The following is a 12,302-nucleotide window of genomic DNA, read 5'->3' as shown; positions in this document are numbered from 1 at the left end:
AATCAACCAATGAATGTGTAAGTGGAAAAACAAAAATCAATGTTTCTCTTTGTTTCTCTCTCTCTCTCTCTCTAGCCCAGCTTAATATTCTTTTTTTAAACTAAATTTTTATTGTTCAGATTATTACAGTTGCTCCTTTTTCCCCCATAGCTTCCTCCACCCAGTTCCCAGCCCACCCTCTGCCCTTACCGACCCCCACTGTCCTCATACATAGGTGTAAGATTTTTTCCAGTATCTTCCCGCACCCCCACATCCATTCCCCCGGAGAATTGTCAGTCCACTCCCTTTCTATGCCTCTGATTCTATTCAGCAGTTTATTCTGTTCATTAGATTTTTTATTCACTTGATTTTTAGATTCACTTGTTGATAGATATGTATTTGTTGTTCATAATTTCTATCTTTACCTTTTACTTCTTCTTCCTCTTCTTAAAGGATACCTTTCAGCATTTCATATAATACTGGTTTGGTGGTGATGAACTCCTTTAGCTTTTTCTTATCTGTGAAGTTCTTTATCTGACCTTCAATTCTGAATGATAGCTTTGCTGGGTAAAGTAATCTTGGTTGTAGGTTCTTGCTATTCATCACTTTGAATATTTCTTGCCACTCCCTTCTGGCCTGCAAAGTTTCTGTTGAGAAATCAGCTGACAGTCATATGGGTACTGCGTTGTAGGTAACTGTTTTTCTCTTGTTGCTTTTAAGATTCTCTCTTTGTCTTTAGCCCTTGGCATTTTAATGATGATGTGTCTTGGTGTGGTCCTCTTTGGATTCCTTTTGTTGGGGGTTCTATGCACTTCCTGGACTTGTAAGTCTAGTTCTTTCACCAGGTAGGGGAAGTTTTCTGTCATTATTTCTTCAAATAGGTTTTCAATATCTTGCTCTCTCTCTTCTTCTGGCACCCCTATAATTCGGATGTTGGTACGCTTGAAGTTTTCCCAGAGGCTCCTTGCACTATCTTCATATTTTTGGATTCTTTTTCCTTTTTGTTTTTCCGGTTGGGTGTTTTTTGCTTCTTCGTATTTCAAATCTTTGACTTGATTCTTGGGATCCTCTAGTCTGCTGTTGGATCTCTGTATAAAATTCTTTATTTCAGTCAGTGTATGCTTAATTTGTATTTGGTCTGTTTTTATATCCTCCAGGTCTCACTAGATTTATCAAGGGTCTCACTAAATTTATTGGTGGTTTCTAGAAAATCCTTAAAAAACCTTATAACCATGGTTTTGAACTCTATATCCAGTAGTTTGCTTTCCTCCATTTCTGTCATATGTGACCTGTTTCTTTGTCTCCGCATTTTGGCTGCTTCCCTTTGTTGATAGAGGGGCTTTATGTGCTAGTTGTCCTATAGGGCCCAGTGGCTCAGCCTCCCCAATTACCTGAGGTGGACACACTTGGTGCAACCCTTTGTGGGCTTTGTGCAGTCTTGTTGTAGTTAAGCCTTGATTGCTGTTGGTATCACTGGGAGGAATTGACCTCCAGGCCAATTGGCCGTGAGAATCAGCTGTGTCTGCAGTGGGAGAACTTCTGTGCTGGAGACACCTTTATAGGGCAAGACTTGCTTTAGTGGGGCTTTGGTGCTCACTGAGTCTGCCCCCTGAGTGTGTCCCTAATGGATCTGAGGAGTTGTACTCTGGATGGTCCCACTCTGACCACTGGGTACACTGGCACTTATATCTCTAAGGAGGTGCTAATTTAGCCTCTGCCTGAAGCTACCTAGCAGGAGCTATGGAGAGATCTGCAGATTCCTCTTCTTTGGGGTTTGGAGGTGCCCAGATGAGGCCCAGCTCCGCACTTTACTTCTGCGCCTCCTCTGAGTCTCGGTGTGCTTTTCTCTTTCCTTCTAGTTGTAGAATTTCCACTAAGCCAACCTTCTTGTGGTTCTGGACGATGTCTGTTTTGTTTTTGAGTTGTATTTTTGAAGTGGTTGTGCAAGGCAGCAATTTCAGGTGTTTACCCATCTTGGTTTCTCCTCCAGCCTAATATTCTTAATAGTGGAAGACTAAATGCTTTCCCCTTAAGATCAAGTACGTCTATTCTCACTATTCTTATTCAACATCATATTGGATGTACTATGATACTATTATACATAACAGTCATCATAATAAGGCAAAATCAATATTTAATAATTATAATGAGGAAAAGATGTGGCCTGGCTGGTGTGGCTCAGTGGTTGAATGTTGACCCTTGAACCAGGAGGTCACGGTTCAACATGCCTGGGTTTTGGGCTTGATCCCCAGTAGGGGACATACAGGAGGCAGCTGATGGATGATTCTCTCTCATCATTGCTGTTTCTAGCTCTCCCTCTCCCTTTCTCTCTGAAATCAATAAACACACACACACACACACACACACACACACATCTTTTAAGATCTATATTATAATCCCTAAAGCAAACATACACACACACACCACAATGTTAAATGTAAAAGAATGTAAAGATGTGTATTATGTAAGCTCTAATTATAAGCCAGCTGAAATGGCAACATTAATATCAGACAAAATGGACTTCAAGACAGGGCCAGAAATAGAGTAAAATTTTATAATGAAAACATATACAAGTAGGGTAAATACAACAGAAAGACATACATTTGAATCCATCTAACAACAGATTCAAAATCCATGAAGCAAAAACTGAAAGAACTAAAGGAAGACAAAATTATAATCTTAGAGGTTTTTAAGACCCTGACAATTAGGCAAAATTTGTAAGAATATAGTAATTTGAAGTACACTGTCAACCATCACACCTTATTGAGATGTATGGAACCCTGCACTCAATAACTATAGAATACATATCCTTTACAAGTACACATAAAAAGTTAAACAGGATAAAGCATATGCTGAAGTATATAAAACAATCTCAAACTTCACAGTGCTGAAATCTTACAAAAGGTACCCTATAAATTAGAAATTATTAATATAAGGTAGATAGAAAAGGACCGAATATTTATAAATTATATTTTAAACATTTTTAAATAACTCATGGATCAAAGAAGAAATTATCAGGAAGAATAAAAACACTTTTTGAACTAAGCAATAATTAAAATACAATGTGTCAAAATCTGTGAGGTACAGCTAGAGTTGTAGGTACTTAGAGTAAAATTTGTATATTTGAATGTTTATATTAGAAAGAATAAAAGCCTCTCAGTTTCCACTTAACAATATGAACAAAGTAACCACAATAAGTAGGAAGAGGAAATAATAAAGAACAGAAAACAATAAAATAGATAATCATTATTAAAGATAACTACAAAAGAAACAGTTGGTTATTATAATGATAAATAAAATTAATAAATCCCCTACCCAAACTGGACTATGATAAAACAGAATAAACACCAATTGCAACATTAGAAATAAAAGAGTAGATATTGTTCCAGATTCTACAGACCACAAAAGATAATTTTTTAAAAATATATTTTTATTGATTTCAGAGAGGAAAGAAGAGGGAGAGAGAGAAACATCAATGATGAGAGAATCATTGATCGGCTGCCTCTTGCACACCCCCTATTGGGGATCAAGCCCACAACCCAGGCATGTACCCTTCACTGGAATTGAACCTGGGACCCTTCAGTCCCCAGGCCAATGCTCTATCCACTGGGCCAAACCAGCTAGGGCCAAAAGATAATTTTAAAAAATATTTGTTTCAGGTGTTCAGTATAGTGGTTAGATAATTATATAATTTGTGAAGTGATTCCTCTGATAATTCTAAAATCCACTTTACACCATACATAGTTATTATAATACCAGAGGCCTGATGTACGAAATTCATGCACGGTGGGGGGGTGGTCCCTCAGCCCGGCCTGCACCCTCTCTAATCCAGAACCCCTTGAGGGATGTCCGACTGTTGGTTTAGGCCCAATCCTTGCAGTCAGACATCCCTCTCACAATAAGGGACAACTGGTTCCTAACCGCTCACCTGCCTGCCTGCCTGTCTGATCACCCCTAACCGCCTCTGCCTGCCTGCCTGATCACCCCTAACTGCCTCTGCCTGCTGGCCTGATCACCCCTAACCACCTCTGCTTCAGCCCTGCCACTGTGGCTTTGTCCAGAACACATCTAGTCTATCCGGTCTAATTAGCATATTACCCTTTTATTAGTATAGACTAGAGGCCCGGTACATGAAATTTGTTCAGCGGTGGGGGCGGGGAGTGTCACTCAGCCCTGCCTGCACTCTCTCCAATCTGGGATCCCTCTCACAATCCAGAACTGCTGGCTCCCAACCACTCGCCTGCCTGCCTGCCTGATTGCTCCTAATCACTTCTGCCTGCCAGCCTGATTACCCCCTAACCACTCCCCTGCCAGCCTGATCGATGCTTAACTGCTCCCCTGCCAGCCTGATTGCCCCCAACTGCCCTCCCCTGCTGGCCTGATCTCGCCCCCAACGGCCCTCCCCTACTGGCCTGATCTCACCCCCACTGACCTCCCCTACTGCCCTGGTTGCCCCCAACTGCCCTCTCCTGCTGCCCTGATCTGGCCCCCAGTGGCCCTCCCCAGCCGGCCTCATCTCACCCCTAACTGCCCTCCTCTGCTGGCCTGATCTCGCTCCCAACTGCCCTCCCCTGCCGGCCTGGTTGCTCCCAACTGCCCTCCCCTGCTGGCCTGACCGCTCCTAACTGCCTCTGCCTCAGCCCCCAACTCCATGGCTTTGTCTGGAAGGAAGTCGGATGTCCAGGAGATGGCCGGTTGACTTGGTCTAATTAGCATATTACCCTTTTATTAGTATAGATAGATGATATAGGATAGGATTGCTTAAATGGGTGTGGAGGAAAGCCTTTTCAGCAGGACAACTTTCTGTTGGACAAATACATAATCCCTACATGTGGACTGATAGCCAACCATATGCACTATACTGCCAAACTGGTCATTAAAAAATTGAACCACTTTCTTACACCTTACACCAAACAGCTGTTGCCCTTAAAACCCCTCCTCAGCCCCCACCTTAGGTTCTGCCTTCACAGTTCACCCAGATTAGGTTCTGATTGGTCGGTTTCTATCCCAGTCAGTGTCTCCAGGCCTATCTCTGGGCCTGATCAAAGTGGCGGGGCTGATTAGCAGCCCCCACGGAAGCCTGGAGAGAAACAGAGGTGCGGCTGCTGGGTAAGCCCAGAGAGAAAGAGAGGCAACAGCTGATCAACAGCTGCCACAGAGGCTGCGGATTAGACCCTGCCTCTCTCTCTGCAGGCCTCTTGTTGTGCCTGATCTGCAGCCCCCTCGGCAGTCAGTGCTGGGTCACTGCATCAGCACCAGCTGCAGTCAGTGCTGGGTCACCATGGCAACCCAGCACTGACTTCCGGTGTTTGGTCAAGCCTTCTGTCATTAAGGACCCTGGCACTTTATAAATATAGATTATTTACTATATTCCCTAACTACAAAATAGTTACATCCCTGTGACTATTTTTGTAAGTTCTTACTTTCTTTACTCAAAAGGATAATTATGAACAACTTTATGCCAATAAATTTAAGTTCAGATGAAATACAATCCTTGAAAAAAACAAATTAACCAGACTGATAAGATCAAATAGAAAACATGACTAGATTTGTACAGAGAAATTGGATTTATCTAAACCTCTCTAGCTCAACCAGTGTGGCTGTTGTTGAGCTTTGACCTATTGAACCAGAAGGTCGCAGTTCAATTCCAGGTCAGGGCACATGCTCAGACTGCATGCTTGATACCAGCGGTGGGTGTGCAGGAGGCAGCCAATTAATCATTCTCTTTCATCACTGATGTTTCTATCTCTCTCCTTCTCCCTTCCTCTCTGAAATAAATAACAATATATTTTTTAAAAATAAAATAAATCTCTCTACATAGTAGTTGCTTGAAAATAGGGCTTGACTATAAATGGGCACAAAGGATCTTTTTGGAGTGGTGGAAATGTTTTAAAATTGGATTGTAGTGATGGTTGCATAACTCTGTAAACTTATTAAAAATAACTGAATTGGACAATTAAGTGGGGAAATTTTATGGTACAGTACATTAATTATCTACACTAATAAAAGACAAAGATGCTAACTGACCATACCTTCGCTATGCCCAAGCCATGCCCGCCAGCCAATCAGAGTGACTATATCCAAATTAACCCAACCAAGATGGCGGCCAGAAGCCACGGAGCTGGAGCAAGCCGGAGGCTTGGTTGCCCCGGCGATGAAGGAAGCCAAGCTTACCGCCTGCCCTGGCGGGCTGTGGCCTCCGCAAAAGGCAACAAAGTTTCAATTATAGAAGCTAAATAAATCCCAGATACCTGCATCCAGCCAGCCTCCACTTGGACCTTGGGCGGATGGGGGCTGTGGCCAGCCTGCAAACAGCCATCAGCCCCTCACCCAGGCTGGCCACACCCTCATGGGGTGAGGGTCCCTGCTGGGGGGCTTGGCCAGCCTGAAAACAGCCATCAGCCCCTCACCCAGGCTGGCCACACCCTCATGGGATGAGGGTCCCTGCTGGGGGTCTTGGCCAGCCTGAAAACTGCCATCAGCTCCTCACCCAGGCTGTCCAGGGACCCCAGCAGGACCCTCCACCCTGAAGGGGGTGTGGCCAGCTTGAAAACGGCCCTCAGCCCCTCACCCAGGCTGGCCAGGCACCCCAGCGGGACCCTCACCCTGATCTGGGACACCCTTCAGGACAAACCAGCCAGCCCCCACCCATGCACCAGGCCTCTATCATATATAATAAAAGGGTAATATGCAAATTGACCCTAACAGCAGAGCAACTGGGAATCACTGGTCACTGTGACACATACTGACCACCAGGGGCAGCCGCTCAATGCAGGAGCTACCCCCTGGTGGTCAGTGTGCTCCCACAGTGGGAGCTCTGCTCAGCCACAAGCCAGGCTGATGGCTGCCAGTACAGCAGTGGTGGTGGGAGACTCTCCTGCCTCCTCAGCAGTGCTAATGATGTCCAACTGCAGCTAGGCCTGCTCCCCGCTGGCAAGTGGACATCCCCTGAGGGCTCCCGGGCTGGCAGAGGGATGTCTGACTGCCAGCTCAGGCCCAATCCCCTGGTGAGCGGGCCTAAGCCAGCAGGTGGTCATCCCCCGAGGGGTCCCAGACTGCGAGAGGGTACAGGCTGGGCTGAGGGACCCTCCCGAGTGCACAAATTTTTGTGCACCGGGCCTCTAGTAGCACAATAAAGCTATTGGAAAAACTCTCTACAAGAAAACTCCAAGCCCATGTGGTTTCAGTTATAAATTATACCAAACACTTAAGAAAGAAATTATTTCAATTTTATACAAACCTTAGAAAATATAAGAGGATGGAACACTTCCCAACTCATTTTGAGACCAATATAATTCTAATATCAAAAGCTAACAAAAACTTGGCTAATAAATGTTATAAACTAACATCACTCATGAACATAGATACAAAAGTCCTTAGCAATTTATTAGCAAATTGAATTTTGAGGTATATAAAAAGGATCATATATCATGACCAAGAAGTAGGGTCTATCCCAAAAATACAAGATTGATTTACTACTAGATAATTCAATATACTCTACCATATAATAGGATATATACTGTATCACTCCATTTATACAAGCTAATTCTACAACAGGCAAAATGAATCTATTACAAAAATCTAAATCTACTGTAAAATAAAAATCAGAACAATAATTGCCTGGTATGGACAAGAGACTGCTGGCACAGGACAGGAGGAAACTTTCTGAAGACATGGAAATCCTCTACATTGTACTGGGTTGTGAATTTTACATAATGTACATGACTGCATTTGTTGCATTTCAATATATGTAAATTCTACCCTCCAAACTTTAAAAAGTAACAAGTGAAAGGATGGGGAATGGATAGAAGTACATGGAACAAGAATGAATGACTATTGCTAAGTTTGAAGTTGGATAATGAATGGGTCCATGGGAGTTCAATATACTATTCTTTTATGTTGTTGTTGTTTTATTTTAATTTATATAATAAAAAGTAAAAACAAAACACAGAAGTTTTGAGAACAAGTTAAATGAGTCAAAATGTTTTATAGTTCCCCACCACCACCAAGAAAAGTTACGGTAATTTCCTGTAGCATTTAACTAGTGAGTACAATGAATGGTTCTTCCCTATACTTTGTGTTAAAGCAAAGAAAATGGTTAATAAGGGCTTGCTATTACGTACCCTATCAAGAACTAGGAAAATTTACTAGGAATGAGAACTCTCAAGAACTTAATAGCTTGCTTTTAATACATGAAACACTATCACTACCAAGTTTTTCAGCTGAGAGGCATAAACAGGAATGGAGGTGAGGATGGTGAAACTTTCAGAAAGAGTTTTAAGCTCTTATGATAGGAAAAATTTTAACAATGTTGATCTCCAAAAAACATAAGGGCTGCCTCTGGAGATAGTGCCCCTATTCATGGAGATGTTCAAACATAAGTTGGAGATTTATACATTGGCAACAACCACTAGAAGAAAACAGATATTATTAAGTTTCCTTTTAGGAGAGGTTTTATAGGTCTTTGAACTACTTCCTCTTATAATTTTTTTTTTTACTTCCTCTTATTTTAATCTAGATTGAAAGAGAGAACCACAAGGCTTTGTGGAAAATTTTTAAAAAGAGCGGTTGGAGAACAGGGGGTTACATTAAGGGTACAAACTTACAATCAGTAGATAAATAAGTCTTATAGATCTAATGCACAGCATAGTGATTATGGACAACACTAATCCTGTATAATAAAAGCCTAATACGCAAATTGTCCCCACAGGAGTTCAATTGGGAGCTCACTATGACATGTGCTAACCACAAGGAGGTGGCGGAGAATGAAGGCACCAGCCGGCAGTCAGAAGGAAGGCCTCGATCGGCCCTGAATGCCGGCCAGACCTAGGGACCTACTCGTGTACCAGGCCTCTAGTGTATTATAAACTTAAAAGTTACTAAGAGACCACCGAAACCGGTTTGGCTCAGTGGATAGAGCGTCGGCCTGCGGACTGAAAGGTCCCAGGTTCGATTCCGGTCAAGGGCATGTACCTGGGTTGCGGGCACATCCCCAGTAGGGGGTGTGCAGGAGGCAGCTGATCGATGTTTCTCTCTCATCGATGTTTCTAACTCTCTGTCTCTCTCCCTTCCTCTCTGTAAAAAATCAATAAAAAAAAATATATATTAAAAAAAAAAAGTTATTAAGAGACTAAGAAGCCAGCACCGGTTTGGCTCAGTGGATAGAGCGTCGGCCTGCGGACTGAAGGGTCCCGGGTTCGATTCCGGTCAAGGGCGTGTGCCTGGGTTGCGGGCACATCCCCAGTGGGGAGTGTGCAGGAGGCAGCTGATCGATGTTTCTTTCTCATCGATGTTTCTAACTCTCTATCCCTCTCCCTTCCTCTCTGTAAAAAATCAATAAAATATATTTAAAAAAAAAAAAAGACTAAGAAAATAAAACAATTCAGCCAGAATGCAGTGTCATGATAAAAACTATCCACTACAAACCACAAACTTAATATTTTGACACATATGGTTGAACATTATGCATAGAAATTTTTGGAAGTTACCACATAAATGAGTGGTCTTAGATTACTGGGCTGAACTGAACATTTCTAGGTTAATATTTACTGAGAAAGCAATAAGATAAACTGTAAAACCAATCACAAAATGCAGCCCTGCTCCAGTACTGTGTGTCTTTCCGTCAAAGAATAATTGTTGTGGGCCCTCCCTCTGAGCTAAGTACTGTGGAGGAATCAAAGTGATTTGAGGTTTTTTGGTGAGCAGGGTGCAAGGGTGATTTCCTTATCAGGTTCTTGTCCAGACAGATTCGAAGAAAGAAGCAAAGGACAAAAGGTGGTAGATGAGAAGTACAGAAACTTTATTGCAAGTAGATACTACCTCTTAAATTTCTAATTCTAAGACTCTGTCTCTCCTTGTCTTGAGGTAGTAAATATTCTAGAAACCACCCTTTCCCTTATTGTGCCTTTCCCACTGTGGGACTTCAGCCTTGTAATCAGTTCCCAGGACCCCTAAGTCCACTTCTCCTTTTTGGTCATCTTATCTGTTCAGGTGGGTGTTGCTTTTGATCTCCCTTATGGCTTTCCCAGCAGCTCAGGTCAGGGCTGCTTTAGATCTAACTCATGATTGCTTTAATTGCTCAGGCCAGAGATACCTCTGTCCTTGGTTTATGGCTGTTTTAATTGCTCAGGCCAGAAATGCCTCCATCCTCTCTTCCCCATCCCTCCCACTTCCTGTCTTAAGCTAGCTAGCTAACCCTTATCAAAAGCATAGGACACGAACTTTATCCTAAGGAACCTTACAATTTAACTACAAAGGCAAGACATGCCTGAAAAATAAGCATCACATAGCAGTACTTGATCAAGTTACAGAAGAGACGACAGATAAGTCGTCCAGAGAAAAGGAAAGAGCATTCTGCTGGGGTTGGTTTCAGCAGGCTGCCTTGAGATAAGAGAACTTAAACTGAGACTGAAAGAATTTAGAGAGGAAGAAAAATGGAGTGTGCAGGAGGCAGGTACTTCCAGGTCGGGAGAACAGGGTAAATCAAGCAATGTGATGAGGTAACTTGAAAATAAACCTGGATTTTTGTCTCCACAGAACCCCCAATATCCCTCCGATTCTCTAATCAATTCCTTCCCAAACGTTTAATGTTTCCCGAAGTGTGGTCAATGCACAAGCAGTACCATCAACTATCTGGGAACTTGAACTGCAAATACTGGGGACCCATCCCGAACTTAATGAGTTAGAAAGTGGGGCAGGTGGGCAGGAATTTGTTTTAACAAGCCCTTCAGGTGATTCTGAGGCATGCTCAAATTTGAAAACCACCCCTCTAGGACTACCTTATACGCACATCGTGATGTTCCAAGTGCCTGGGAACAGGAAGGGCGCTGATAGCAAAGCCCGGCCCTGTCACAGTTCGCTTCCTGCTCCCGTACACCCTGTTCCAGCCACTGTCTATGCCACTGCCTCCCGTATTACTTTACCCTCACCGGCCCGTCCCCGCTCCTCCGCCACCCTACCTCAGTGTCAGAGGGGACGTGGTGCCGGCAGGGAAAGGCACTGCTCAAGGACACAGGAATAGACGTAGCACTTGTCCGGAGCCCGCCCAACAGGAGCAAAATGCCTCGGACCCATAAAGAACCGCTCCAAAGCCACCGACTTGGGCCCGGACCTGAACCCGAGGACCCTCCTCTACCCCATTCGGGCGCCATCTTTGGACTGAGCGTCGTTGCCATGGAGTACTTGACGCTTTCACGCCGGCCCCGCCCCTCACCGCTCAGGGCAGATGGAGGGGCCAGCTGGCGGAAAGCTGCTTTTCGATTGGCTTGCGTCACCACGAACATGAAATGTGTCTCATTGCGGGAAGCCAACCATTAAATGCCGCTTAGCGGCTGAGTAGTAACGTTGATGGCAATGATGGTGGTCTATGGGTCTCTAATGAGGTAGTTTTTATCTTTAATTCAGTTAGCCACGTAAGATATGCACACACTAGATGCCAAGGGGCTTAGACAAAGAGCTGCAGAATTCTTCATGGTGTGGCTCTCTACAAAAGGTGAATGGAATATAATTTTTAATGCATTTTTATTGAGTTCATAAAGAGATAGAAACATCTGACAATCATTGATCGGCTGCCTCCTGCACGCCCCCCACCAGGCGTGGAGCCTGCAACCTGGGCATGTGCCCTGACCAGAATCAACTACTGAGCCACGCTGGCCGGCTTCTTGTTTACTTATCATGAGTCACCAATTGCAGGCCCATTTCTTCTTAAAGTCATTCCCTATAAAGCCAACCATGTGTCTGTCCTTTACTATTCATCCCTATCCCTAAACTTATTTTATTTTTTAAATATATTTCACTGATTCTTTACAGAGAGGGAGAGGGACAGTTAGAAACATCGATGAGAGAAACACCCATCAGCTGCCTCCTGCACGCCCCCTACTGGGGATGTGCCAGCAACCAAGGTACATGCTCCTGACCAGAATGGAACCCGGGACCCTTGAGTCCACAGGCCGACGCTCTATCCACTGAGCCAAACCGGTTACCCTTAACTTATTTTAAACCCAAGAACTGGCCCAGCTTGCCTGGCTCAGTGGTTGAGGAACGACCTTTATGAACCAGGTCACCAGGTCACAGTTTGATTCTGGGTCAGAGCACATGCTCTGGTTGCAGACACACAGAAGGCAGCAGATCAATGATTATCTCATCATTTGTTTCTTCCTCTCTGAAATCAACAGAAATATATATTTTAAAAAATAAAAAACAAGAATTGCAACTAATATTAACTCAGTAAGAGATTGGGTGAATCCTTGCCATTAAGGAAACTACCTTCAAAACTGAACAGTGAGGAACTACAAAAAAATTTGAAAAATCGGGATAAACCTGTA

The 12,302-nt window shown here is 43.6% G+C and overlaps 1 protein-coding gene across 1 annotated transcript in view; it reads right to left on the bottom strand.

Annotated features, from left to right (window-relative positions):
- Positions 1-11,153, bottom strand: part of LMLN (leishmanolysin like peptidase) — a gene marked incomplete at its 5' end in the record, with an annotated part of 67,897 nt that extends 56,744 nt beyond the window's left edge. Inside the window, one exon of the mRNA XM_081085387.1 lies at positions 10,938-11,153. Coding sequence (XP_080941513.1) covers positions 10,938-11,153 — 216 coding nt within the window. The remainder of the gene's footprint in view (positions 1-10,937) is intronic.
- Positions 11,154-12,302: the final 1,149 nt, after the last annotated feature.

This window comes from Myotis nattereri (genome assembly GCF_964212035.1).
Source record: "Myotis nattereri genome assembly, chromosome: 3".
NCBI lineage: Eukaryota > Metazoa > Chordata > Mammalia > Chiroptera > Vespertilionidae > Myotis > Myotis nattereri.
This window is presented reverse-complemented; position numbering and strand designations above follow the sequence as displayed.